This window comes from Podarcis bocagei (genome assembly GCF_964188305.1).
Source record: "Podarcis bocagei genome assembly, chromosome: 13".
Lineage (NCBI taxonomy): Eukaryota > Metazoa > Chordata > Lepidosauria > Squamata > Lacertidae > Podarcis > Podarcis bocagei.
This window is the reverse complement of record NC_138138.1, coordinates 22,858,362-22,885,432: the sequence shown is the minus strand read 5'-3', so window position 1 is coordinate 22,885,432 and position 27,071 is coordinate 22,858,362. Positions and strand designations below refer to the sequence as shown.

Genomic DNA, 27,071 nt, shown 5'->3' with positions numbered 1-27,071 from the left:
TGGGAGTTAGACCTCTGTATGACAACCCTGATGTTGTCCTCTGCTGTTATACTGGTTTGTGTTATCCTGGTATGTTGGTGTTTTTCGTGCAAATTTTGTTTTTAGGGAACTGCAATGAGTGAAGGCTGTGAAGTTGACTGCAGCAGTAATGCAATTAAGATCTGAAAGAGGTGAAGGGAGCCAGGAAAATAATTGAAGAATTTTACTGGTGTGTTGAAAGACACTGCTTGGATGTTAGGCCCACCTGTAGATAGAGAGCAGATCTATCCACTGAGAAACAGTGGAGTAGGTCCTGGAATACAAGTTTCTCAGGCTAGGCTTACCTAGACTCACTATTGTTCAGTCACCAGAATGGCTTGAAATAGTAGCCATGTTCTCTGATGCTAGTTATTTGAAGAATTTACTCTGGCCCATTCACATTCCTGCAAATACCCTTGGGTGGACCAAAACCTCCTCAGCCAAACTGAGAATATAGGTTTTCAAACATAATTTATTTCCAGATTCTGGCATCTCTCTGTGCATGTGTTTTTACAAAGTGAAAAATTTCCTGGTGACTGTAAGAACTATTCTTATTTGTAATTATAGCCCACACTTTACCAAATTGTTCCAGGGTGGGTAACAAAAATGCCACAATTAAAACAAGTACAATTTACAATAAAACCACAAAAGAATCAATGACAAAATAGCATCCGAGAACAGCAGTGCACATGAGGCAGCAACAGGAAAAATATCCTCTTAACCAAATAACTAGGTAAAAAGGTGCATCTGACCAATTGTTGAAAAGTGTACTGTGATGGTACAAGATGCACCAATCAGAGAAGACAGATTATTTATTGTTGTTATTATATACTAAATTTCAATACCACCATTCAGTAATGTATGCAAAAATGCATATACTAGGGTAAAGTGTGCACACAAGTGCATATATTAGTGAAAATAATACACAAATTTGCATTATATTAGAGGGAAACAGGATTTTAAAAATGTGTGCATGTGCAATAGGCAAAACTGCATACAAATGTGTGTATTGGTGGGGGATTTTTAAAATGTTCATGTGAAAATATGGAGAACTGAAAGTAAGATTGGAAAAAATGAGAAACTGAAAGAAACCAAAACTGACAGATTCAGCCATTCCTTTTTAATATTAACTGCTTAATAAACCTTGTAAAACAGCAAGGCTTGAGCCTGGTGTGGCCTGACATAACAGTGAACATCCCATCACCACCAGCTCTATCATTTCAAAGCAGACATTCCTTCCTTGCAATCTCTAACAAACCTCTTGCTGACTCGCCAAGTAGGTCAATTCTAATTTTTCCACTTGCTCAGATCACTTCTCTTTTTTCCCAGAGAGCAGATTCTTTCATCTCCTGTACAATGAGCAATTCCGAGTCACAAATACTTCTTGTTTAGTGAATTCATGTCCTCTCTCCTTGAGAGGGGCACCTAATCTCTCCTGAACATGTCTTCTTCATAACATTTATTGCACTAGGTGCCAAAAATGATTTTATGTCACTTTCAATTTCAGTTTGACCAAAAAGATAGGTGTTTCTGTCCCTAACCTCTGTCATTTTTAATACAGTACAATGGAGGGTTTTTCCGAAGTAAATCAGTGTTCTGGGACACATTTTAGAGTCATAAGACATCCCCTCCATAGGGTACACTAACTGACCAACTTAGCAAGTTACAACAGAAATCAAGCCATTTTCTCCACATTACTTACACATTTTAAAAAAATATAAGTCTGTATGGCAATTACCCAAGGTTTCCCACCCACTTTAAAATTAATTTCCTGATTTTGCTCTTCCCTTGTCATTTCATTTCCATCAACATTGCTTAAGTAACATTACAGACACATTTGGAAAGTTTTCCAAGAACTATGGGACAAACTAGACATGAAGTTATTTGGCCTTGGCAGGGGGGTGCAATGAGGTAGGTTGGAAGAGATCTGGACCGTGGTGTGGGAGGCCTTCACCCTTTGCCCCTGTGACACTGTCAATTATAAATCCCCCATCCCCTGCTATTCACAATGGGAGGAAAGCTTACTAAATCAAAACAAAGTACTTTGCAGAACAAGCCAGAAATTTTGCAAGCTAGATCAAACAAACCTTGCAAAACCTGAACAGTTTGCTCAAAGTAGAGCTCATTTGGAGGTTTTATGTTTCTTAACAAGCTAAAGTATTGGATAACCTGGGATAATACTCACTACAGATCTAAGATTTTACTTCTAGCAAGGTGAGCAACAGGTGCCTAGTTTTACATTTACAAAGTAGAATAATAATGACTTTAAATGTTTACAGGCAAGCCTTCAAAGCCTGACAATATGAATTAAGTTATAAAACACATTAACTGCTTTTTTTATTTGAAACATCAAAAGTTGTGAAGCATCTTAAAATGCTTTTGCTGTCAACGCCCATTTAAAATTATGTTCTTAATTCATGTATTATGATATCTAACTTGGTTTTCATGGCTTAACTTTCTTCATATGTTTTGACAGGGTTGGTGCTACCTGTTATGCTAGTCAGATGGTGGTCTCAGGGTTTTTGCCGCCAACCATTAATATAAGAACTGCATTCATTCAGGTACATATTACTTTGCAGGGGCAGAGGCAAATTGTACCCTGTAACCCTTCAAGTGTCCCAAGGCCACTTATTTTAAAAGAAATAGGCATGTGTGTAACTCACACAGTACTGATCAGCTGTTCAGGACAGAGATTTTTAGGGGGGGGTTGTACAGAGCTGCCCAAAACATTTGGGGGCATGGGGATAAAACTGAATGGCATCTCCACACTAAACCATTAGTCACAGTTCTTCAGGAAATTCTCCTGAGCGCACCATGAATGCAAGCTACATTTCATTCATTTCAATGACAGTGGATTTTGTCCCACCACAGATAAGATCTGTCTGACTAATCTTACCTTCCATAGCATTCAAGGTTTGCCCCTGTGAAGTAGCAAATTATCAGTGTCATGGTAAGACTGTGCTGTGCACTTTGTTTCAAAAAACAAAAAAAACCTTCCACTTTACATCAAGCAAACAGTGCATCACTGCTGTGAACAACTAAGCGACAGAGGGAGACACCATAATCTCCCATTCAAGGTGGGGGTCAAAGAAAGCTGGCAGGTAGAGCGTTTAGCAAAGGCTGCCACCCTCTAAAACGGTTTAGAATAAACGAGCCGTGAGACAAATCTATAAAGTCAGGGTATAATTATACTCCCTTGCACTTCTAGCCAATTGAGAACACTAAAACCACCACAGCGGATATTTAAGTTAGAGCTTGACAAATCTGGGTTTAACTTGTTGGCTATTTTAATGTCCACCCAAGGAAAAATAACTGATGCTGAACAGGACTTCAAGCAGGCAAGAGGGAAGAAGAGACGGGTGAATAGAAACACACTTTTAAATCCATTCCAGGTCCAAAGTCAGAAGGAGAAAAGTAGGGACTGGTTTTGACTATACCACCTTCAGCATTTTTAGCTGGGTACATACCATACAGTGGTGCCTTGCAAGTCGAAATTAATTTGTTCCGCGAGTTTTTTCGTCTAGCGAATTTTTCGTCTTGCGAAACACAGTGCCGGAAAAGTTTTGGAAAAGCTTCAAAAATCACCAAAGTCTTCAAAAACCTCAAAAAAGGCTACCACACCGCGTGCTATGAGTTGCTCCTCGAAGTCAAGTTGCAACTGTATTAACGGTGTTAAGAAAAAGGAAACAAACTTGCAAGACGTTTTCATCTTGCGAAGCAAGCCCATAGGGAAATTCGTCTTGCGAAGCAGCTCAAAAACCGCAAAACCCTTTCGTCTAGCGAGTTTTTCATCTTGCGAGGCATTCGTCTTGCGGGGCACCACTGTACATTTAAATAACATATACAGCACATTACTCCCCCCCCCCCCGAATTCTGGGAACTGTAGTTTGTTAACAGTGCTGGAAATTGCAGTCCTGTGCAGGTAAACTACAGCTCCCAGGATTCTTTGCAGAAGTCATGTGCTTTAAATGTATGGTGTGAAAGCAGTCACAGCAATATTGCTTGAAATTAAATAACTAATCTGCAAGGAAACAGATGGAAAAATAACATTGAAGATAGAAAGGACTGTGGAAATATTTTTTAAATCATGGGAACTATACAGATCATGACCTATAAGGTATCAAAGTATACTCCAAGAAGAATATGAACTACCATAGATGTTTAAATTCTCCCCACATCAATGCAAAAACAAAAGATAAACACCGGTGAATTCTTTTTCAGCCTCTTAGAAATCACCAGACAGCAGGAGTCCATAGCCACATTAATGGAAATGCTCTGCCATATTTAGACCTAAAAATCGGTATTAACATTGACAGCTTATGAGAAGAAAAGGAAATTCTTACAAAAGACACTCCTGGGCCCACAATACCTGTGCAAAAAAGAAAAGATTAAGGCACAGGAGGAAATATATTGACACATTTCAACTGCTTAAAAATATTTGAAGGAGGATGTACAGTTGTTTATAGACCACACAGAATGTACCATAGGGTTACCAACTAGTGAGTATTTAATTCCTGTGCTAAGCATTAACACTCCGCTATATCACACAACGTTATACTATTTACTTTGTTATGAGAATCAGAGGGTGTACACAGATGAACAAAAAAATGGAATTGGTGCGTTTTTTTCCGTCTCACACAAACAGTATGCCAGCCTTCCACCAATGTTTGCACAATGAAAGACAGATGAACTTACCTCAGACTCAAACTCTGACGTAGTCTCTAGTTTTGCCCTTTCCCACCATGTTTTAGGTCCGCTGACTTGTATATAACTTTAAACGTTGCCTGCACATGTCGGTGTTCTAAAGCTCCTTGAGGTTCGTTTAAGAAACGAACTGAAGAAAGCTTTGAAGACACATCTGTTTTCCTCAGCTTCTCTTGAGAGGTGCTTGTTGGACTGATGGTCTGAGCCATATCTTCTTGTTGGATTTTAACATTTTTAAAAGGAAAGTTGTTTTTACAGTTTATCAGCGGTTTTACTTAACTATGTACTCTTATTTTGCTTTGTAAGCTGCCTTGAGGTGGGGCTTTTGCTCTCAAAGGTGGTCTAAAAATATTTTAATTTTTTAAAAAAATAAGAGTCAAATAATGAACCAGTTATCCACCACCATTACTGCCATTACTATTATTATTATTATTATTATTATTATTATTATTATTATTATTATTATTATTACAGTGGTACCTCGGGTTACAGATGCTTCAGATTACAGACTCTGCTAACCCAGAAATAGTACCTCAGGTTAAGAACTTTACCTCAGGATGAGAACAGAAATCGCATGCGGCAGCAGTGGGAGGCCTTATTAGCTAAAGTGGTACCTCAGGTTAAGAACAGTTTCACCTTAAGAACGGACCTCCAGAACGAATTAAGTTCTTAAACGGAGGTACCACTGTATTAAAATGTGTATACCACCCTATTCCCAAAGATCCCAAGGCACTTCACAATATAAAATTACAATGTGTAGTTTTACATCAACTAGTGTGTAACAACTGGTCTCCCAAGTCTGTCTGCTGCTACACAGCTCTGGTCTACACGGCTCCTGTAGGCCTCAGTTTCCTCTCACTCCCCAGCTGCAGAGCTACAGTTTGATGAATGCTGTGTGAGGGCAGAAAGCTGCAGCTCCCTCCTCCACTGCCTCCTCTGAAGGGTGTTTTTTAGTCACTCTTCCTGTGCGAACTCTTTCCTATCTCAAATCTTCCACTTTCCCTCAGAATCACCTCATAAGAAGAAACTCCTCCCTGTGGTAGCTCTTCAGGGCCCAAAAGGATTGTTCTCTAAGCAGCCTGCAGGGGGGCCACACTTTACAGCCGTGGTTCTCAAACTTTTTACTTCCAGAATAAAAAAAACCGCTTTCACCACAGCAATTTTTTTATTGATAAGAAATACATCGTAAAGCAAAAAGAAACAACTCCTAGCAGTGCTTGATTTATAACAAAGAACACAACTACTTTATAATACGATCATGGGATATATGGAAAGTACAGGATAAAACAATACAGCTTTTCCCGTCTTTGGGGGGTCAAAATTCAGTGGTTTTTCTCCCATTTGCTGGTCAAAATTTTGTGGCCAGGATTGCAGTAGAAATTTCCCCATAGGAATCAATGGAAATTGTCCACTCATTATGCTAACACTTGCCTAATGGACAATTTCCTTAGAACACACTGTGTTCAGATAGCGAGACCTCCATGTTCACATTATTGGTGTCCTGGATTACAAGGCATCAAATTTCTTTGGTACAAATTAGGTATGAGCATGTGTAATAAGTCTTCTTCAGACTTTTCTTTTTCTACAATTCAACTCTGCATGGAGAGGATGCAGAAGTGACCACACTTGTTCTGCCCTCTCTGTCAATATCCCAGTCATCCTCCACAAGTTGAGATGGTGGCCATCTGCTGACAGAAGCCTACTTTCCTCATGTAGACTCCCCACAAAATTTCAAACTCCAATTTCATGAGGCTTTATATTGGTCCTACAAAATCTACTTTCATACACTGCAAGTATCCCAGAAAAACCAGGACATCCCATTTTTTATCACTATAGAATGATGGTCATTCTGGTTGTCCTGATTTCGTGGTACAATACCCCCCTGAAAAAGCACTTTTTCGGAGTCAAAGTCTTGCACATTGCGTCCAAACATGTATTTTTGGACACTATGTCTGAAAAAACACTTTTGTGGTGGGAACAGTGCCGCAAACTTGCGCAAGATCATGGCAACCAAAATGGCCGCTGTGTTATCATGATAAAAAAACGGGGAAATTGTGCCCAGGAAGATGCCATCCCGGATTTTAGCTTCAATGTGTTTGGGGGTATGTGTTTTGTGCTCCTTCACAGCTCAAGTCCAAACTTTATGGCAGCCATAGTTGCCCTGTTTGTGTTTAAGTTCAAGCTGTAAAAAAAAAGGAAGATGTGTGCAGGTGAGGAGAGCTGAACTTCGCCCCTCGCCTCACTTCTCAATGCTCCATCACTGCAGGCACTTTTCTCAGAGCCTAGCTCAGGTATAAAAAGTAATCCAGTGTGAGATGAAAGGTACTTCAAGCGACAAAATACATCTAAGAACAACAGGGGCGGGGGAGGGGGAGCTTCCCTCACCTGCACACACAGTGTTATTGAATTTAGTTCTTTATTTATTAGGAATATTTTAGCCCACCCTTCATCTCATTCATCTCAGTGGATCCCAGGCCAAGGTACAAGATGCAGATTCCGTAAAATTACATAAATGCAGTCATAAATCATAAAAACCAAATAAAACTAAGAACAGCAAAAAAAATCACAGAAAAAGCTACCTACTATAGGTAATTACAGCACAGATACACTGAAAAATATCTCACTTGATTCTGAAATGAAAAAGGGTTGTATCCAGTTAAATTCTGCTTAGAGTAAGCCCACTGAAATAAATTAACCTAAGGTAATCTTGTCCATTAAGTTCAATGGGTCTACTCGGAGCATGACTAACATTGAATACAAACCAAACGTTGGCATTTTCAAGGGAAGAGCATTCCACAAATGGAGCCTGTTTCAAATATAAATGAAGCAGTGACATGAAGAGAGAGAAAAATGGCTTCCCCATCAAACCTATTTTGCCCCCCAGGGAAGGATAAGCCAACAGAGACAGACCCAAGAATCATGTTCAACAGAATTCATCCAATCCAATTGCCAAGTGAAGGAAATGTCAGCTCTCAGACATACTAGAATATGAAAACCAGTGCTCCAGCTAATTAAAGGTAAAATCCAACTGGACTAAGCAAAATGGGGTATTAAAACCAGAGAGCTCAGCTACCTGCCTGACCAAGAGGTCACATTCTTAAATACCACTTTTATCTTGATATCACAAGCCATCTGACTTAATGAGCTTCTTATTGCTAGGGAATTACTATTGCTATAGTTAAGCTAATGAGCTAAAGATTACTCTGAAATTTCTGTTTCCCATTTGCTCTCATCTCTGATTATTCAAACACAGTTTAGAAATTAAAATTACCATATACTTAGTTAATGTAAACAGAAGCTACTTGGGATTCCCCATCCCTACTTTTTTTTTTAAGGTGGGGAAGGTAACCTCTAGCTCCAATTAAGCTTTTAAAAAGAAAGAAGAGAGGACTGTATGTAGATCTTAATTGAAACCAGAGCTCAGAAATGCTTCTGGTCAGAAAACATTGTTTCAAGACATCTAGGAGCCCCAGCAAGGAGAAGCAAATAGGGAGGGTGGCAGAAAAAGAGGAAAGGAGAAGGGGGTGCCTCCATACATTTGGCTCTGGCACCACCCCATGCCAGCGTGAAGATTACCCTCCAAACAGAAAAACAGTTCCTCACCCATGGTTTAAGGGAAAGTAGTTATGTCAGAAGGAGCAGGGCAGGGCATTAACTCCCTCAGGGCAGTATTATAAAGTGTCATAAACCAAAGTGGGGAATAAATAAGATAAATTTTCAGGAGTGTGTTTCAAAAGGCCTGGACAATTATTTGCACCTGCCAAGGTCTAGCAACATTTCCTGAAAGTAATTTCAAGGGGCACAATGTGAAGGCAAGGACTCCTCCCCTGTGCCACCCTAGTGCACTTAGGAGCCCAGGGAGACAGAACAGAGAAGTATCAGGGAGAACCAAACGTCTTCTGAAAGCTCAAGGGAGATAAAGTGACAAAGGACACAGGAAGGGCACAGGGCGTGAAACAGGGAGAAATCCCTGACAGAGCTACCCTTCGTGCACTTCTTCCCCCCACTACATTCAGATTCAGAACTACAGAAAGTCCAGTTCTACATTCTGATCAAACTTCACTCTATTTCAGTATCCAGTATCCAGAAGGTTCCCTCCATCTCCTGAAGATAGTGCCTAACTTTCAATTATTCACGGCAACCCGGGCTGTTAATTACACAGTCCCAAGTTGCTAAGTAAGAAAACTGGTGCTTAATTAGCCAGCAGGAAAGATTGATTTGGATACAGCGGGGCATCGCACAACGTTCTTCTGCAGGGGATACCCGGCTGTGACCTTACGAAGGATAAAAACACTCTGCCCACTTGAGTGAACTGAAAGGTGGGGGTTTAAAATCAGACTAGACTAGTTTAGACCAGTCTACAATGGCGTAAATGCGCCAGTGATTGCATGACCAAAAAGTCAGAGCAGGAGTATGCAGTTTAAGGTCTCTTTACAATGGGACAATGTGAATTTGAGAAACCCAGTTTGCATTCTCTGCACAATAATTCCACAATACAATCTATACTGGTTTTACATCAAACCCCTCTATAAATCCAACGAAGAGAAGCTGCAGGAACAGCAGAAATCAGGCTGCCATGTTAGTGGCCCTGGGCACAAGCATGAGGTATATCCTAATCAGGCCCATCAAGCTGTTTGGGGCAAACTATTCCCTTTCCTTGGCCTGACATATATAATATCGGGCACAGGAAACTTCAAGCTGCAGCTAGAAGAAGAATCAGAAGCAAGCTCAACCTGCACTTCTGAAATGTCCATCACTCCCCTGGCTTGCCTTTAAGCCAGGAAAGCAAAACAGAGAGGGGGGTTCAAACTGCACCTGCAAAAGAAGTTTGGGTTTTTTGTCCTTCACAGCCCAGCTTCAACTCAAGCCATGGATACAAAGGAATAACTGGGAGTGCAGTTGAGTGATTGACAGGAGGCCCGGGTCACCCACCTGTCAATGTGGCCTGCAGAAGTGAAGAAATTCATTATCCAGCTATTCCTTTCCCTGTCTTAAAAGTGACACACCATGGCAAGGTAGGTATCAAACGGAAACTGGGTGACCCTGAGGAAGTTGGACTCTCAGCCTGCGTTCCCAGTCCGTAATACGGAAATAAATGGGTTGGATCTAGAGAAGGTTCTTCCATCTCATTATCATTGTCAGAGTTTTAGTGTCTGTAGGGTAATAGTGCAATTCTGGTATTTATACCCACATAAGTTTAATTTTTAGTATATTAGATTTTACGTCTTCCCTTGACATACAGAGCCACACTACCTCCAGTGCCCACCTCCCTGTTCTGTCCATAGAGTTTACACCCAACCACTGCTCTACCAGGTTTCTCTTATTTCCTTCATGTCCTTTCAGTACAATGCATTCCAGTCTCCTCATTTCCCTTTGGCATTAACATTTGAACACCTGCTCACCAAATCCTTTCCCTTGTGTCCTTTCATGCCCAGTTTTCCTATAACTTTGGCTTCTTTAAAACATGTTCTTGTTTCCTTCTGCGCACTCATTGCCAGATTCTATCATATCTAGAACCGAGCCAAATATTTCCCAGCATATATTTTTCTAAGAAAATCTTGAAATCGCAAGTTTCCAATCTTTACAGCTGTGAAAATATGCCCCAGAGAACGTAGGCCTGGTGAAATCTCAGAAAGGTCGGCTTGGACACAAAACAGGACTTCTTTTAACAGTTAGCAAAAGAAAGCTCAGCCTTTGTCCTTCCTCATAACAAAAACAAACTCAAACAAACAACACCAATCACCATAATTCTTTGTTAGTAAGAGACAATACATTAAAATCACTAAGATTTGGGACATATTTCAAATATAAAGCTGGATCTAATCACAATGTATAAAGTTAATAATAGGGCACGTTGCACACAGCAAGAAACTCGTCAAACAAGGAGAGAGAGATTGCATAAAGCAGTTGATTAGAAGCAACATTTCTAAAATGAAAAAGTCTATAGTTCTACCTTGTATGAAATATAACAAATACAGCCCAATATAAGCAGAACAAATTATGCAAAACATAAGCAAACTTGCTTAATTTAGTTTATTCAGGCTGGACAATTTTGTCTTTTATTGGTGCATAATTTCGATTTGGTGTTGTAATGCAGAGTATACATGGTGCATGACAATTCTTGGCTGTCCTTGACTTTCAAAGATGCCCCTAACCTGAACCTTTAAAAAAAATGCGGACCCTCCTTACCCTTGCAATGCCCTGCAATTCCCACCAGGTGCTCCATTCTTCTAATCCCCCACCACATGTCCTTCAAAATCTGCCTGCAATGGCATCTAATAGCTTGTGGAGGCAACGGAGGTGCCAAATAAATTAACAGCAAAACGTCTTAAGATTCCCCAAGTGACCCTGCCCTTCAGAGGAAATCCCACTTATTCCAGAACATTCTGGCTTCCATGTAAGACTCTGTCCCATATGCCAGTGTTGCTCCACATGTGGGCTTTGGAGCTGTATCCCATTCTTATCATGGAGATGTATTTTGGTTGGACAAGCACTAGAAGGACCCCCTCATATAAGCAGTGCATGTATGAAGTGGTTAGAAAGCAAGGTGGGAGTGAGGCTGTAGTATGCAACATTGGAGTGAAGGGGAGGGAAGAGATGGAATTGACAGCTGAGTGGGAATGTACAAGGTAAGAAGAGAAGGAACAAAAAGATGGGAGGCAAAAGGAGCGGCAAGAGAGAAAAGGCCCTAGTGTGACCTTTATTTATTTAACATTTAAATGTAGGGTAAATACTATCTCTATAAAATACCTATACCACACATATTCATTTTATATTATTTTCTGTCATAAAAAGCTTATTTAAAAAATAAGCACAAGGCATTTTATCTTGCTACTGTATTTTTTGCTCTATAAGACTCACTTTTTCCCTCCTAAAAAGTAAGGGGAAATGTGTGTGCGTCTTATGGAGCGAATGCAGGCTGTGCAGCTATCACAGAAACCAGAACAGCAAGAGGGATTGCTGCTTTCACTGCGCAGCGATCCCTCTTGCTGTTCTGGCTTCTGAGATTCAGATTATTATTTTTCTTGTTTTCCTCCTCCAGACTTGTGGTCTGGTGCGTCTTATAGAGCGAAAAATACGGTGTTTAAATGGCTTCTTAAAGCTTGTGGGCTGAGCTTGGCAAAGTGATCCACAGCTTGTGCTCAATGGGAACATAGCAAAAACAATGTGTTTATTTCTCCATGAAGAAGATTCCTAACAGTGCAATCCTAACCATCTCTGTTCAGAAGTAAATCCTGCTGAATTCAGTAGAGCTTACTCCCATGTAAATGGAATGAGGATTTCAGCTTAAACTAGGAAAATGACTTATGTGCAATGCAAGCCTTGCAACATATACATTAAAGTATATACATTGCTGCATAAATGCCTGCTTAACACTACGATCGTTGTAGAGGAAACAAAAGACAATGTGTATTGAACTTGTAACCTTGCTCTTGATTTTTTCCCACTCCCCAGAATTTTTGAACAGGAAATGGTCAGCTCTTTAAATGAATGAATGAATGAATGAATGAATGAATGAATGAATGAATGAATGCTGAGCTACGGCAAGATTAAACCCTGCAACAAAGTTACCAAGATTTAAGTTATTGTACCTCCACAGTCAACATACTATATGCTTAGTTCCCAGAGATTCCTGCCCCTAGGTAGCAGCAGGGGCACCAAATCAAGCATGGGACCCAGCTGTCACACTGATTCTCCAGCGGCACAAAGGACTGCAGCCAGGATGGGGCTGTGGCCAGTGAGGAGTCCCTCTGAGCTCCGGGACCCTCGGGCCAGTGCCCCACCTGGCCCATTGCTTCAGTTGGCCCTGCTTAATGAGATGAGTTGAAACATAGATTTGCGGCAATCATGTGGATAGCATGGTGTGTGTCTATCCAGTTTTATTAGTAAAAAGGGTATGAGGGTACGAAGGGCAACCTTTCAGTTATACCTTACCAACTATTTCCCCCAAGTGGTATTCTCACAACCAATCACACTACCCGAATTAGAGCTTGCTGTGGGAAGGGGGACATGAGGGTGAGTGAAGAAAGACTGCAGGAAACTTAAGCTGCAGTCAGGGCGACGTTTCTGTACTCCCTCCTTTTGCTGCTACAATATAGATCCTCATTAACAGACGCATATAAACCAACATCATGTTAGTTTGGTCCTCAGAGTTCAGGAAAGTATAAAAGAACAGGCTCCACCCTCTTTTGCACTTTCAGCTGAAGCATTCTGTATTTGGCCACAGTCGGACACAGAAAACCGAGTTTGATAGATTTGCTTAAAAGAAAAGTCAGAAGACTGCTGCAGAAATTGTCCCCATCAGAACTGTTGGATATACAAACCTCTCTTTAAGTTGCTTTATATCAATCAAGATTGCATCCCTCTGCCTCTTCTCTGTAGCATTCAGGTTCTCATCCTGCAGCCCCTCCACCAGGTAATCTTCAACATCTGTTTAGAGATGTGGGGAGTAGTTGCAAAATTGGGAGAAGGAAAAATTAGGCTATTAACAGAAACATCAGACAAACTACCAGTTCAGCAAAGCAACAATAATTTCATAACCTTAAAAGGTGACCCTCAGGGTCCCTTCCAACTCTACTGTTCTATGATTCTATGAACTGTGTTGTAAAATTCAAAGAAATGCTATAACATTGAAGGACAACTGTTTTTCAATTTGCATAATGTTCTGGAAGGTGTGAAACGTGTAGCGTCATATTAAAATGCACACTGTCCCATCCCTAAAAGCAGCCCTAACTTCAATGCTTCTACAGACCAGTGACAGGGTGCACTGTAATAAAAACACCAGTCACTTCTGCAAATTTCCATAAGCTACAGCCTTTCCCTCCCAGTCCCAGTCCCATTTCCAGAGCCATCTGCCATGTCCAAAGCACCAGGAAATGAAACAGAAAAACCAAGCCATAAAGTTTCAGAGTGGATCAGGAAAAGAAGCATGTAAACTGCTCAAATTTAAACTGTTTGAGATTAAGTTGCGTTAGTTTTACTGCTCATCTGTGATGTTATAAAATATCAAGAAAGAACACAGACAAGCTAGCAAGTTTGGCTGCAGATATTTTGCAAACAGGAAAAGAAACAAAAATATATAAGGCTAGAGAAAAACCAATATTAATGCCGAAACAGTCAGGTAGTTACCACCTTGGCTAAACTTAGTGTTTAATTTGAGATAGAGTGCTTAATTTGCAAAGAGGGCTTGTTCAAGGGAGGGGGGGTATTGGTTTGTTTTGTTATGGTTCTTTTTATTATGCATTTTGTGTTTTTATCTTGTATTTTTATTCTGTGAACCTCCTTGAGATCTACAGATAAAGGGTGGTATACACATTTCATAAAGAAATAAATAAGTGCCACTATCTGAATATAAAGAGCATTGTGGAACATTAAAGACTAACAAATTCATTATAGCATTCATAGACTTAAGCCCTGTTGCACATATCATACGTACTATGTTGACAGAGGGAACAGGGTATGGGATAGGCCTCAATTGTTTCAGCATGAGCAGTTATCACAAGAGCTAATGCCTTGAACCTTTTTTCTCACACCAGGGCTCTGCCATGGACTACTGGAAGTAACAGCACAAAGAGTGCCTTTCAGGAGTCCAGAGATTTTCCTCACTACTGAGTATACAAAATTCATCCCCCATACAGCTGCTGGGTTGAAGTGGGAGGCTTCCATGCAGCTTCGAGGCCCAGCAACTCTCATTTTATAAATTAATCCACTTTAATACTCTGATCATGTTACAAACTAACTCTCAGTACAAAAGAAAAAAGAAAAATTGTGAATCCACACATGCAGAAGATCAATTCAATCTAGCTCCCTTATTTCTGATCTGTGTTTTCTAAATGATATGATCGCTTCTGACGACACATTAGGCCAATGTGGCAGTTGACTCAAGAGCCTGTCTTTCTAGCTTGCATAGATGGAACGTACCTTCCCTATCGGAAGGCCTAGAGACTCTGCAGATTGTTAAAAGACGCAGCAAGTTTGATATAGGAGAGCGTGACACGCAATTAATCTCCATTCATAGCCTGCTCTGCTTGTCAGGAAAGGAAGGCTCCTGCTTTAGAAGGGGATCCAAAGACTTCAATTAAAAACAGTCAGCTAACAAGAAAATAATCTAAGCTAAAGGAAAGGTGGCAGGTGCCGAAAATGAGTTGTTTACGAGAAATGTCAGCTCAGAACAATAAAGCACCAAGCATTAAAAAAAAAAAGTGAAGCGAGCCGACTGCATCACAGCCTCGAATCTAAAACAGGAGAGGAAACCCACATATTCAGCAGGGGAAGACAACCGATTCAAATAACAAGGTTTCATTACTCTGAGCCAAAATTATTGAGTCTTTACTTTGGCTTAGCTTTTAAAGGCTTAGCTTTTTAAAGCTGTTTTTAGTGCCTTAGCACCAGAACTTGTGGAATGATATGAGTGCCTTTGAGCATGCGCGGAGTCCTTTCTTCAATATAAATTAAAACGCAGGTGCCTGGTCACAAAAAGCAAATTGCAGGCAACAACTCTCAAAAATCATTTCCTATCAAGTGTTTGGAACACCAGAACATGCCTATAGAAAGTTTTTGTTTGTATTTCCGGGAAGAAGCAAGCCAAGGGATATAGATATTTAACAGATGAAACTTTTCCAGGCACAGGGAGTAAGTGGTAGGAAGAATTACATCCGCTAATGACTATTTATCCAACTGTAGTTAAAGACACAAGATGGGAGTAGAGCCAGGAAAAGAATAAGATGGCAATTTTAAATAGCTGTGGAAATGAGATGAATGGAGAGAGTAGAACACAATGCTCAGAGCTACTTTTCTGACTACACATGTTGTACAGCTGAATTCTAAAAACAGATTCCAAAATAGAGCTCTATTAAGTAACCCAAGACTCAAAATTATTGCCTGGGAATAGTAAAGGCTTTGCTGAAGAAATAGTTGGGGAGAGTGGGCTTACCAGTCTTTTCCTATCAAGCACTGAGGCCACCAACTTCCTTTTCCCCCTTTGTGAGACCATAGATTTAGACTAAGGGCAGCAGGATACAGCGGCGGAGCAAGCCAATCGGGCGCCTGGGGCGGCGCGTGTCCAGGGGTGGGGCCAGCCACCTGCAGGGCAGGGCTAGCCGGGGTAGGGCACTCTGCGGGGCCTCCAAGCCACCGTTTGGGGCAGCGTGGAGCCTGCGTGCCCCCAAGCCACTGTGCCACTCCCAGGAGAGATGCATGGCTCGAACACGCTGCAGGCCCTGCGGTGAGTGCTGCCCGGCATTTTGTCACCCTCCCACAGTGGTGACACCTGGGGCGGCCTGCCCCTACTGCAACCCCCTTCCTCCACCCCTGGCAGGATAGTGACTTTTGTCCACTGCTTCCCAAGCCCCAAACCTTACATCCAAGCCACTTTGACCTGAGGTTCCCCCACATATTTCGTTCAGTATGACCAAGCAGCAGAAGTGCTGAACTTACTATTTTAAAAAACAATTCTAAAATGCCTCTCAGTGTAACAATGTGTTTGTGCATGCAAGGCACACACAGGCATACATATATGGCAAAAAGCCAGCATATTTCATGTACACAGAGATATCATAGCTCACTTCTTATTGTCAGGGGTGCGCTGATTTTTTTCTCCAGGGAAATATTTACACAGACACATGCCAAAACCACCACCTGTACAATGCTTTGTTTTTCCTCATGCGATTTAATAGTAAACTCACAACACAGTGAGCACAGAGGGTTAAAGCACATTCTGACACGCAAAAGGCCGGAGGTTCAGTCCTCAGCATTTCTAGGTGGGACTGGGATAGACCCCTTGTCTGAAACCCTGGAGAGATGCTGCCACTTAGTGTAGACAATACCAAGATAGGTTGACCAGTTATCTCATTTGGTATAAGTTTCCTGTGTGCCTTTCCTACAATGACAACGGTGGTGCTCCATCTGCAACACACTGTGTCCAAGGAGGTCTGCCACTGGCCTGCCTACCCGTAGCTGTTAACGTTTCCTTTTTTTTAAGGGAAATTCCCTTATTCCGAATAGGATTCCTCACAAGAAAAGGGAAAAGTTGATAGCTATGTACCTACCTTCTTAAGTTTAAGGAGTAAAATGATCCTGTTTGTCCAGACATTTAACTTCTAATGCTGGTTGAGTCAATTGCAATGGTTGCTCTCTCCCTGTCATTTATGTGAACAATTTATATATGCACCACTTGACACCCTATAGCTTCTAAATAGTGTCTGTAGTTTCTAAGTGGTAGTAGTACACATTTAGGTTTTTGTATGAATTTTATAGCAATTTTACTGGCAAACTGTAAACTGCAACTGCTTGAGTGGCTTTAACATAGAAATCCTCCAGTCTGGTGCTGTTTTCATTTTTTGTTTTTTACAGGTGTATTCTACAACATGCCATTCATTGACACAATAATAGTGCATTTATAATGGTGGATTTATACTGGATCGTCCACACATCATTCTGCTTTATTGTTTTACGATGCTTCCTCAATGTTACTGCATTACTGCTGCTGAGAGAGGCACTCGTGAACTATAACACAACAAAAACAGGAGGAAAACTTTAAATATTTGTGGTTAAAAAAAATGTTACAGGATATCAGCAGGAAGATATGGGACACGCGTAGACAGGAAACAAGACAGCATGTTTGCCCCCAAAAATTTGCAAAGAGCAGTAAAAGCAGAATTGCATATAACCATCGTGATGCCATAAGGAACCCAAATCATGTTGTTGTTGTTGGCATCTGTCTGTCTTGAGAGACAATGGAGGTTCTCTCTAAGGTAAAGTCAAATTGCTGGAGAATCACAGCACCTGCTGTGGCTGCAAAAACCGGCGACTTGTAACTGCTGCCTTCAGCGTTGTTTTTCCCGAGTTAGCAGCACTCAAGTGACCTCTCCAGGGCACAAGCCTGGGTAGTATATGGAAGTCAAGGAGTGCCCAGACAATTAGACCTCCCTCTCAGCCTCACTGATGTGGTCCAAAGGAAAGCAGAGCAAGACATTTGGCATCAGCTTGGCTGCAGGAGTTGCTGGAAGGGGGAGTACAAGACGCCATCCAACTGTCTTAGGGACTCCATCATGAATGCACAATAAAATAACATATGGATGCCTTTAGAATGCAAGCTTTAAACACTAGAATGATATCATCTAATGCTGTTTAGTCTGCAAAGGCACAATAACTTACTTATTGGGGTTATTTTTGTTGTAATACAATACTGTAGAAGTAAATAAGAAAAATATTCAAGACTTGTGTTGCCTGCTAAAAACAAAATGTAGCTTTTGTAGATCCTCATGCTTCCTTTGACATTGCAAGAGGTTATACAAAGTGATATTGCAATATGCACTCTTAAATGGGCAGATTATGATTTGCTTAAAAATGAATCACTAAAGCGTTCTAATTTTAGCAGATGCTCACACTTCCTTTAACAGCTTCAAAAGGAACCTGTGCTGAGATTACATATTATATTATAAATAAATAAATATATAAATTAAGGTAGCTTCCAGGCAACCTGTTTATCAAGCATTCGTCATGATTTGTTTGTGGGAGGAGGTTATATGACATCAGCATTCATTCCAATTTGTTTGCAGGAAGGTTATTATCATCATACACTTTCCAGTGTATTTTTCTGTCACATTTCTTACCAAAAAACTCAGATTTCAGGGAAGAAATGTGTTTGCTGTGCAAGAACATAATACCCACTTTAACTGAGTAACCTGGATTTACTAGGATACTACTGAATCCAACCCACAAAACAGCAGCAGTCTGGAAGCACCTTAAAGGTAGTAGAGTCCTGGAATAAGGGGAGGTACCAAGAATCTTAAATCACTGGAGAATTTTGTTTGTAAAGATCCCTGCTTTACTGCAGATCCCTTTGAGCTGTGGGGGTGGAAGAATTCATTTTGAGGGGGCAATGGGGTTTCAACCTTTTAGGTAGTGTGGAGTAGCTATACTAGGCCCTCCTTTAATATCACTCCCAGCCCTATATCCAATTACATCTGTCCCTCAAATATGAATAGACTGTGTCTTTAATTCCTTCATAAAACTACACCACTTCGATAGAATTCCTGCAGCTAGCAAGGTGTTGGCCTTCACCCATGAACTCTACCATTTCACAACACCCGAAAGAACACTGAAAAATGCTGAAAATCAAGACTGCTTCAAATGTAATAAAGCCCTCTAATAATAGGGGACAAATATATGTAATCAGGAGCACTGTTAGGGAGGAAAGGGAAAGGAAAGGTGATGAAAGAGAAGCCCACATTCAGGATTCTTGAAGTAGAAGAACCTGCTGTGGCTACCATCTTTTATTTTTCCTGAAAGCATCTAAACTGTAGGGGGATGGGCCTAATTATTCAAACAACTTCATTAGTTACCTTCAAAGAGCCTCTGGACATCCTCTGGGAGGGTACCTCCTGCAGCTTGCATTGGTGACAAGTCCTGAGGTTAAAATACCAAACAAAAACTTGCTGTAGTTATTTGCTTCTGCTACTATTAACGGTCTCTGAAGAAGAAAGGAAGAAACTCGCAGAGGCGAGAGGGGGTGGAAGGGAGGGAGGGACTATCTATAGGACGGCCTCATCCTTTGCAGCTGTAAGTCCCAGCGTCTCTAACACCACAGTGAAACCTAAACAGGCACCTGTGAGAGAAGGCAGCAACTGCAGCTGTAAACTTTCTAGACAAGCATTTACTCCTTAGTCTCTGGTAAAAGTGGCATATCCAAAGAAATGACTAAAATCTTAGCGGGGAGAAGAAGGTATTCTGGTGCTCTAGGATTTAGGTTACAATGCTATGTATGCTTACATGAGAACAGGTGCTATGGAACATAATGAGACTGAGTAAACAAGCATAGGAATCAGCTGTAAGATATTCACATTATAGACAGCACTGACCTTGACTGTTTGGAGTGTGCTATGCTACTGTAAGCATGTTTACCCAAAATTTATTCCTGATGAGTTAAATAGGCTTAAGTGCTTACATTTCAGAAGCTAGCGCCAGTAGTTGAAAATGAACCAAGGCTAACCCAGTTTCTGAACTTTTTTTTCTTTAACAGAAGAAGAGGAAAAGGATGTGGTGTGTTTGAATCAGATAGAGTGTAAGATTAATTGCCGGGTGGGTCTGTGGTGGAAAATGCTGTATCCCTTCAGCGAAAATGCTGTGCCTGGACAATTTAGCCCAAGTATCAATCCTGGAACCTGCAAGTTCACTCCTGAGTTCATTATTAATGCCCTGGATCAGGCAAACAAAAGAGAAAACCACAGTTGTGAGATACATTTTTCTTATTGCCAGGGGCGGCCTGTCCCATTTTGCCACATGACACAAAAAAGGTAAGGTGCTGTCCACCACTACCCAAGCCTTGTTTACCAGGGTCATGTGGTGGTGATCTCACAAGAGGTCCACAAGATCTTGCAAGAGCTCTGCAAGATTTCACAAGGCTCTTGTGAGTTCTCACTGGAACCCAGAAGGCACAGCGGTATCGCCTCACTTCTCTGGTGGCAAAGGGGCACCAGCAGAGCACCCATGGAGGATCCAGCCCTTGGACTCCTCTGCCCGTGTGGAGGCTGCATCCATCCACCTCATGGGCAGGCCATTAGTGTGCAGAACTTCTGAGCAAACTCAGAGCTCCATTACCACTTTGTTTAGAAATTAGTAACTCTGAACTTGCTTTGTCATCTGTTGTCTTCCTTTGAACACCTTTATCTTTGTGCTATTGTCACCATGCATGAAATTTGGCTCTCTGTGCACCTTTTGTGTTCACTGAATTCAACCAACAACCCCAGTCCCTAGTACAGTGGTACCTTGGTTTACAAACTTAATCCGTTCCAGAAGTCTGTTCTTAAACCAATGTGTGCTTTCCCATAGCAGCAGGGGACTCAATTTAAGCTCAACAGGAAGCAACATGTTCTGCTTCCAAGGCAAAGCTCATAAACCAAAGCACCTACTTCTGGGTTTGCAGCGTTCTTAATTCAAGTTGTTAATAAACTAAGATGTTCTTAAACCAAGGTACCACTGTAGAGCTGTCTCAGCACTGCTTTGCACCAGCTGAAGTTTCCAGATCAATTCTAAGGGAAACCACACACAATTATCAGGCACAGAAACTGGGCCCAAGAGAAGATTGATGCCTAAAGTATCCTGTTTGTTGCTTGCTTACATCAAATCACAGAATGTCAGAGTTGGAAGGTACCACGGGGGTCATCTAGTCCAACCCCCTGCAATGCAAGAATATTTTGCCCAACCTGGGGCTGAAACCCTCAACCCTGAAATTAAGATGCCCTTGCTCTACCGACTGAGCTATCCACAGCAACTTACCCAGGGTTCTTCCCATTCTTCATGCTTTTTCAGGCTTTTTTACGAGACAATTTAAAGACTAGGACCCCATCCGCAGTATTATACCCCTTTAAACAGCCGTATTCTCCCAAAGAATCCTGGGAAATGCAGCCTGTTAAGGGTGCTGAGAATTTTTAGGAGACTTGCCACACAATTTCCTGAGTACCCTGGGAAGAGAGATTGATTATCAACCCACTCTGAAGGAAAATAGCTCTGTAAGGGGAATAGGTGTCCCCTAACAACTCTCAGCCCCCTTAACAAACTACAGTTTCCAGAATACTTTGTGGGGAAGCCATGATTTGTTTAAAGTGGCATGATACTGCTTTAAATGTACAGTGCAGATGGGACCTTAGACTTAAGGCAAATAATCCCAATGTATCCCAATGACAACTGTTAAAATGTGATCCATGCTAACACACTGAATGACATTCCCTTTGCTTTGAAAACCAAAATATGAAAGCTGTGTCGATTGCATAGGATTTAGAAATTCGCATAGGATTTGCATCTGGATTTAGAGAGAACAAAATGTGAGACAGCTGTAGTTGGAGAAGAATGCCACATGGATGAGAGGGAATTAAAAGAGGGACAAGGAGTTTACAATCCACATTAAGGAAATGGGTCATTGGACTCTGGTATCCTTGGCTTCATCCAACTAAAGGGAGCGGATGGATGAGTAGTTGGGGGGAAATCAGTTTCTTTGTAGAGCCAGTACAGTGGTACCCCGCAAGACGAACGCCTCGCAAGACGGAAAACCCGCTATACGAAAGGGTTTTCCATTTTGGAGGCGATTCGCAAAACGAATTTCCCTATGGGCTTCCCTCGCAAGACGACAGCCCATAGGGAAATCTCCGGGACAGCGGGGAAGCGCAGCGCGTCTTCCCCACTGTCCTCGGACCTCCTCCCGCCGCGCGGCATCGGAACGAAGCTCCGATGCCGGGTGGTGCGGGGGGAACGCCTCCCCCCCGCCGCGCGGCATCGGAACGAAGCTCCGATGCCGGGCGGGGGGGGGAACGCCTCCCCCCCCCGCGCGGCATCGGAACGAAGCTCCAATGCCGGGCGGGGGGGAAACGCCTCCTCCCCCCCCCCGCGCGGCATCAGAACGAAGCTCCGATGCCGGGCGGGGGGGAACGCCTCCTCCCCCCCCCCCGCGCGGCATCAGAACGAAGCTCCGATGCCGGGCGGGGGGGAACGCCTCCTCCCCCCCCCCCCGCGCGGCATCGGAACGAAGCTTCGATGCCGGGCGGGGGGGAAGCCTCCTCCCCCCCGCGCGGCATCGGAAAGAAGCTCCGATGCCGGGCGGGGGGGGGAACGCCTCCTCCCGGCGCGCGGCATCGGAACGAAGCTCCAATGCCGGGCGGGGGGGGGAACGCCTCCTCCCGCCGCACGGCATCGGATGGCTTTCCTGAAGACTTGGGGTGGGAGGAGGGTTTTCCTTCCCACCGCCAACATTCAGAATGCTGTTCTGAATGTTGGCGGCGGGGAGGAAAAACCCTCCTCCCACGCAAGCCCCGGGAACAGAGGGAAAGCGCTGCGCGCCTTCCCCTCTGTTCCCGTACCTGTCCTGAAGGCTTGCGGTGCGGAGAAAAGCCCTTCTCCGCACCGCCAGCCTGGCAAGCGGTTTCCCTAGGAACGCATTAATTGATTTTCAATGCATTCCTATGGGAAACCGTGCATCGCAAGACGAAAAAACCGCAAGACGAAGAGACTTGCGGAACGAATTAATTTCGTCTTGCGAGGCACCACTGTATAGTCTAGTACTTAGAATGGGAGAGCAAGGTTCAAACCCCACTTGGCCATGACGCTCACTGTGTGATCTTAGGTCAGCCACTGCATCTCAGCCTAACCTGCCTCACAAAGTTGTGTGGGTTTAATGCGTGGGGAGAACCATGTAGGCTACTTTGAGCTCCTTGGAGAAAAAGGTAGGATATACAGTGGTACCTCGGGTTAAGTACTTAATTTGTTCTGCAGGCCCGTTCTTAACCTGAAACTGTTCTTAACCTGAAGCACCACTTTAGCTAATGGGGCCTCCTGCTGCTGCTGCGCTGCCACTGCACAATTTCTGTTCTCATCCTGAAGCAAAGTTCTTAACCCAAGGTAATATTTCTGGGTTAGTGGAGTCTGTAACCTAAAGCGTATGTAACCTGAAGCATATGTAACCTGAGGTACCACTGTAAATGCAATAAATAAACAATGGGAGTGGCTGGGTCCCCTTGAGTGAAATAGCTCCCCTCTCTGACTCTGTCAAAAGGCAGAGCACCTAAGTACATGCACCTATACTGTAGGTAAAGATTTCTTTCTGATAAATTGTTTGTTTTTGTTTGTTTGTTTGTTTGTTTGTTTGTTTGTTTGTTTGTTTATACCCCACCCATCTGGCTGGGTTGCCCCAGCCACTCTGGGCGACTTCCAACAAAATATTAACATACAATAATTAATCAAATATTAAAAGCTTCCCTAAACAGGGCTGCCTTCAGATGTCTTCTAAAAGTCAGATAGTTGACATAGAGAAATTAACCTGCACATGACATACGTCATAGAAACCTCTGTTCAAGGACATACAGTGGCCACAATTGGGATGCTACCATGGTACAGTATAGATAGAAGCCAATTTGAAATCAGAGCAGACCTACATATTCTGAGCAGAGATACATATTATAAAATAGCACAGTGGTGCTGACGGTAACAGAAGCAACAGTAACTGATAACAGAACACTGAACCCACGTGGTTAAAAGCCAAACTTATGAAGAGTGGGAAAAACTCTGGAAACAACACTTAAAATTTACGGCCTGTGTGTCACTTAAGGAGAACCTAATGAAAATGTTTTATCGCTGGTACCTGACTCCGGTTAAGTTAGCCAAAATGTATGGATCCTGCAATAAATGCTGGAAATGTAAAGTAAGGGAAGGCACCTTCTACCATATGTGGTGGGAATGCCCAAAGGTTACAGGGTTTTGGGAGAGTATATATGATGAAATGAAAAAAATGTTAAGATACACCTTTAACAAAAGACCAGAGGCGTTCCTGCTAGGCTTGGTAGGAAAGGAAATAAAGAAGAAAGATTATAAATTGTTCCAGTACGCAACAACGGCAGCAAGGGTCCTAATAGCAAAAAACTGGAAGCAGGAGAATATTCCAACAACGGAAGAATGGAGAAGCAAATTGTTGGAATATGTGGAGATGGATAGGATGACATGTAAAATTAGATATACAAAAGATCAGAGGTTTGTTGAAAATTGGGAAAGTCTTACGAAATATCTGGAAAGCTTAACTGATGAACAGATAACACTAGTAGGTTTCCAAGAAGCTTTGTAAGAGGTAAAGGGTAAAGCCAAAAGAAAATGGATGGATGAGAGTGACTTTGGCTTTACAAATATGGAAATGCGGACTTATTGACAATGTTATTTTGGACGATTCGTGGAATGACTGAAGGAAGTCAATTTATTTTCTATAAGTGTACAGATATGAGTCTCGATTAAGTTTGTTATGTATTTTGACTTTTGAAAATTAATAAAAAATTATGCATGAAAAAAAAAATAAAAATAAAAGCCAAACCCCCAAATCCCAGATACATCAAGCTATAGTATCTATACACACAAACAGACACATGTAGAATCGTAATATTGGCAGTAAATAGCAGTGGGGGGAAAGGCAGGTAGGCAGGCCTGTTTCCACCCACACCTTTTTCCCATTTTAATCCACAAATTGTCCCATTGGAGTTTGTAGTTACTACTGCAGAGTAAGCCATATCAGCCTTGGAACTATTTTATTTAGTTATATGCTTCAGTCAGAATTTTCTCAGTGCCAGGGCTCTCAGCCCAAGATGTGAGCGCATCTGTGCATGTGCAAAGTGCATTTCCCTCATCTTTGTAGCCACCGCCAGAAGCCCACACATCCTGGGGCAGTCCTCTGGGTTAGAATGCATTGCTTCCATGCAGGTTGGAACCCTGGCACTTGTCATTTTAGAAATTAATCACTGTCAGAGACCAATTTGGAGCAGGCGAGACAAAAAGAAAAGGCTGCTGGTTGTGTGACTGGCAAATTCTACTGCATCGCTGCCATATCTCATCAACATTTCCTGCGCCTGAGATGCCAAGCTGCCTCCCCTAACACAGCCTGATAAGAGCTCCACCTTATTCGTCTTGGGCTCCTCTGAGTTCAGCAGGCAGCCTCTCTCTTTAGCGATAGCCTATTAAATGGACACATTCCTTTGAAGCCTCCTCTTGATTTTGAAATCCAATTTTCCCCCAACAAAGTCAGGAGATCTGATTGGGAGTAACTATGGAAACTGAGCTTAGGAGGGTGGGGGGGAAGACTTGAAGGGAGTTGAAAGAGCGGCAAGGTTAAAAGGGGAAAAAAACACCCTGTAATCGAAAGTCAGACAGTGCTTTGGCACTGGAATATCAGAGGATCTAGGGAGAGAGGGTTGGCAGGGAAGACGTGCTGCTGTGAGGGGTGTTCTGTGTGGCTGTGGACTGAGCACCTGTCAGGGGAGGTGAGCAGTCCAGCTTTTCCTGTCACAGCAACCTGGGAGAGCATCTGAATACTCAAATGCATTTAGGTCACCATCTATTCTCACTCGCTCTCCTGGTTTACATCAAAATCTGGGCCTGCCCACTCGCTTCCTGCCTCTTCTAAAATGCTAACAAGTGTGACAAGGTTAAACTACATCACCTGGGCTCAATGGCATCCTCCCCACACCTGCTTCAAAAGGCAGCCCTGAAGTTAAACTGAATTTCTTGTTAATTAAAAGGAGATAAAGAAAGGCTGGCAGGCAGTAACAAAGGACAACCTAAAGCCCTCCAACTCCCATCAGCCTCCCCATCAGGATGGTCAAGGGACAGGGCTGATGGGAGTTTGAGTTCAACAACCTCAGCTTAGGTTCCCCACCTGAGCAGCAAAGGTTTATTTAGTATACCAGCACAAAGACAGAGAAAGTCCTGCCACTGGGCAGGGTGGTGAGGCAGCCTACCTCAAACAGTGGATTGGAGTGGTACCATTAAAAGGCAGGAAATTGTTTGGTCTATAATTATATTTTAACCAACATGGTGAGTGTTACTTGGATTTTATGCCTCAAGCACAAAAATGCCTTGTGCCATCTTGTGTAAGATGGTGAACAATTGTATTCCAAAATGTCTGATTGACTTACTCTCTTTTTAATGAAAGGCAAGGGTCTGGGGCCCCTATTGGCCTTGGGCCCTGCAAAATCTGACCTCTTCTACCCATCTGTCAGTGGCCCTGAAAGCTAGTTTCCATTTCCAACATTTCATCAACACTGTAACATGACCATGAAACACAGCAAGGTAAAATAAAAAAAAAACAAGGTAAAGGACCCCTGGACTGGTTACATCCAGTCAAAGGCACATATGGGGCTGCGGCGCTCATCTCGCTTTCAGGCCGAGGGAGCCGGCGTTTGTCAGCTGTGCTGACAGGGGCTGGCTTGATTCTCAAAGGTTCTCACTTAGCTGTGCACAGGTTTTACTCGAGACCACACAGCTGAGATAGGCAAAACCTGTTTTCCACTCCAGACACTGGAATAACTGTCCCAATGGTGACCAGAAGCATTCAGATTTATTTTCTCTTATATAAGTGAATGGCTGCCATTCATTTCTATGGGATAAAGCACAAGTCTGAACCTGGGGACAATATTGTAATGGGAACATGATGATTGGTGACAGAGACCTCATTGGGGCTGCAAAGATACACATTGTGCTCCAGAGGTTCCCTGCAGCATACAAATCCTCTCTCTATAACCACCCTGCTAATTATAATGGCAGGCATTCTACGGATATTTATGTTAATATTCATTTTTACATTCCACTATAGACCAGTGGTTCTTAAACCTTTCCCCACACCGACCACATGAAAATTGCTGAGGGTCTTGGCAGACCGCTTAATGGTTTTTCTGCCTGTTGTAGCATATGTAATGCACTGTGCTAGATCCTGTCATTATTTTTAACTGTTTTTTTATTGCTTGTTTTATTTATTATACATTGTATTTTATTGCATTACAATGTGAATTTCATAGAAATCAAATTGTAATACAATAAAACACAAT

At 42.4% G+C, this 27,071-nt stretch overlaps 1 protein-coding gene across 9 annotated transcripts in view; it reads right to left on the bottom strand.

Moving 5' to 3' along the window:
• The window catches only part of SKAP1 (src kinase associated phosphoprotein 1), a 354,748-nt gene that overhangs the window by 314,957 nt on the left and 12,720 nt on the right, over positions 1–27,071 (bottom strand). For 4 of the 9 annotated variants that reach the window (XM_081166710.1, XM_081166709.1, XM_081166706.1 and 1 more), the window contains exons 3-4: positions 19,068–19,131; positions 13,047–13,152 (exon numbers count right to left, since the gene is read on the bottom strand). In XM_081166710.1, coding sequence (XP_081022836.1) covers positions 13,047–13,152; positions 19,068–19,131 — 170 coding nt within the window. Of the gene's footprint in view, positions 1–5,488; positions 5,695–5,735; positions 5,821–13,046; positions 13,153–19,067; positions 19,132–19,669; positions 19,699–27,071 lie in introns of those variants that run through there. The other 5 variants (XM_081166714.1, XM_081166713.1, XM_081166712.1 and 2 more) reach the window with 4 other exon arrangements.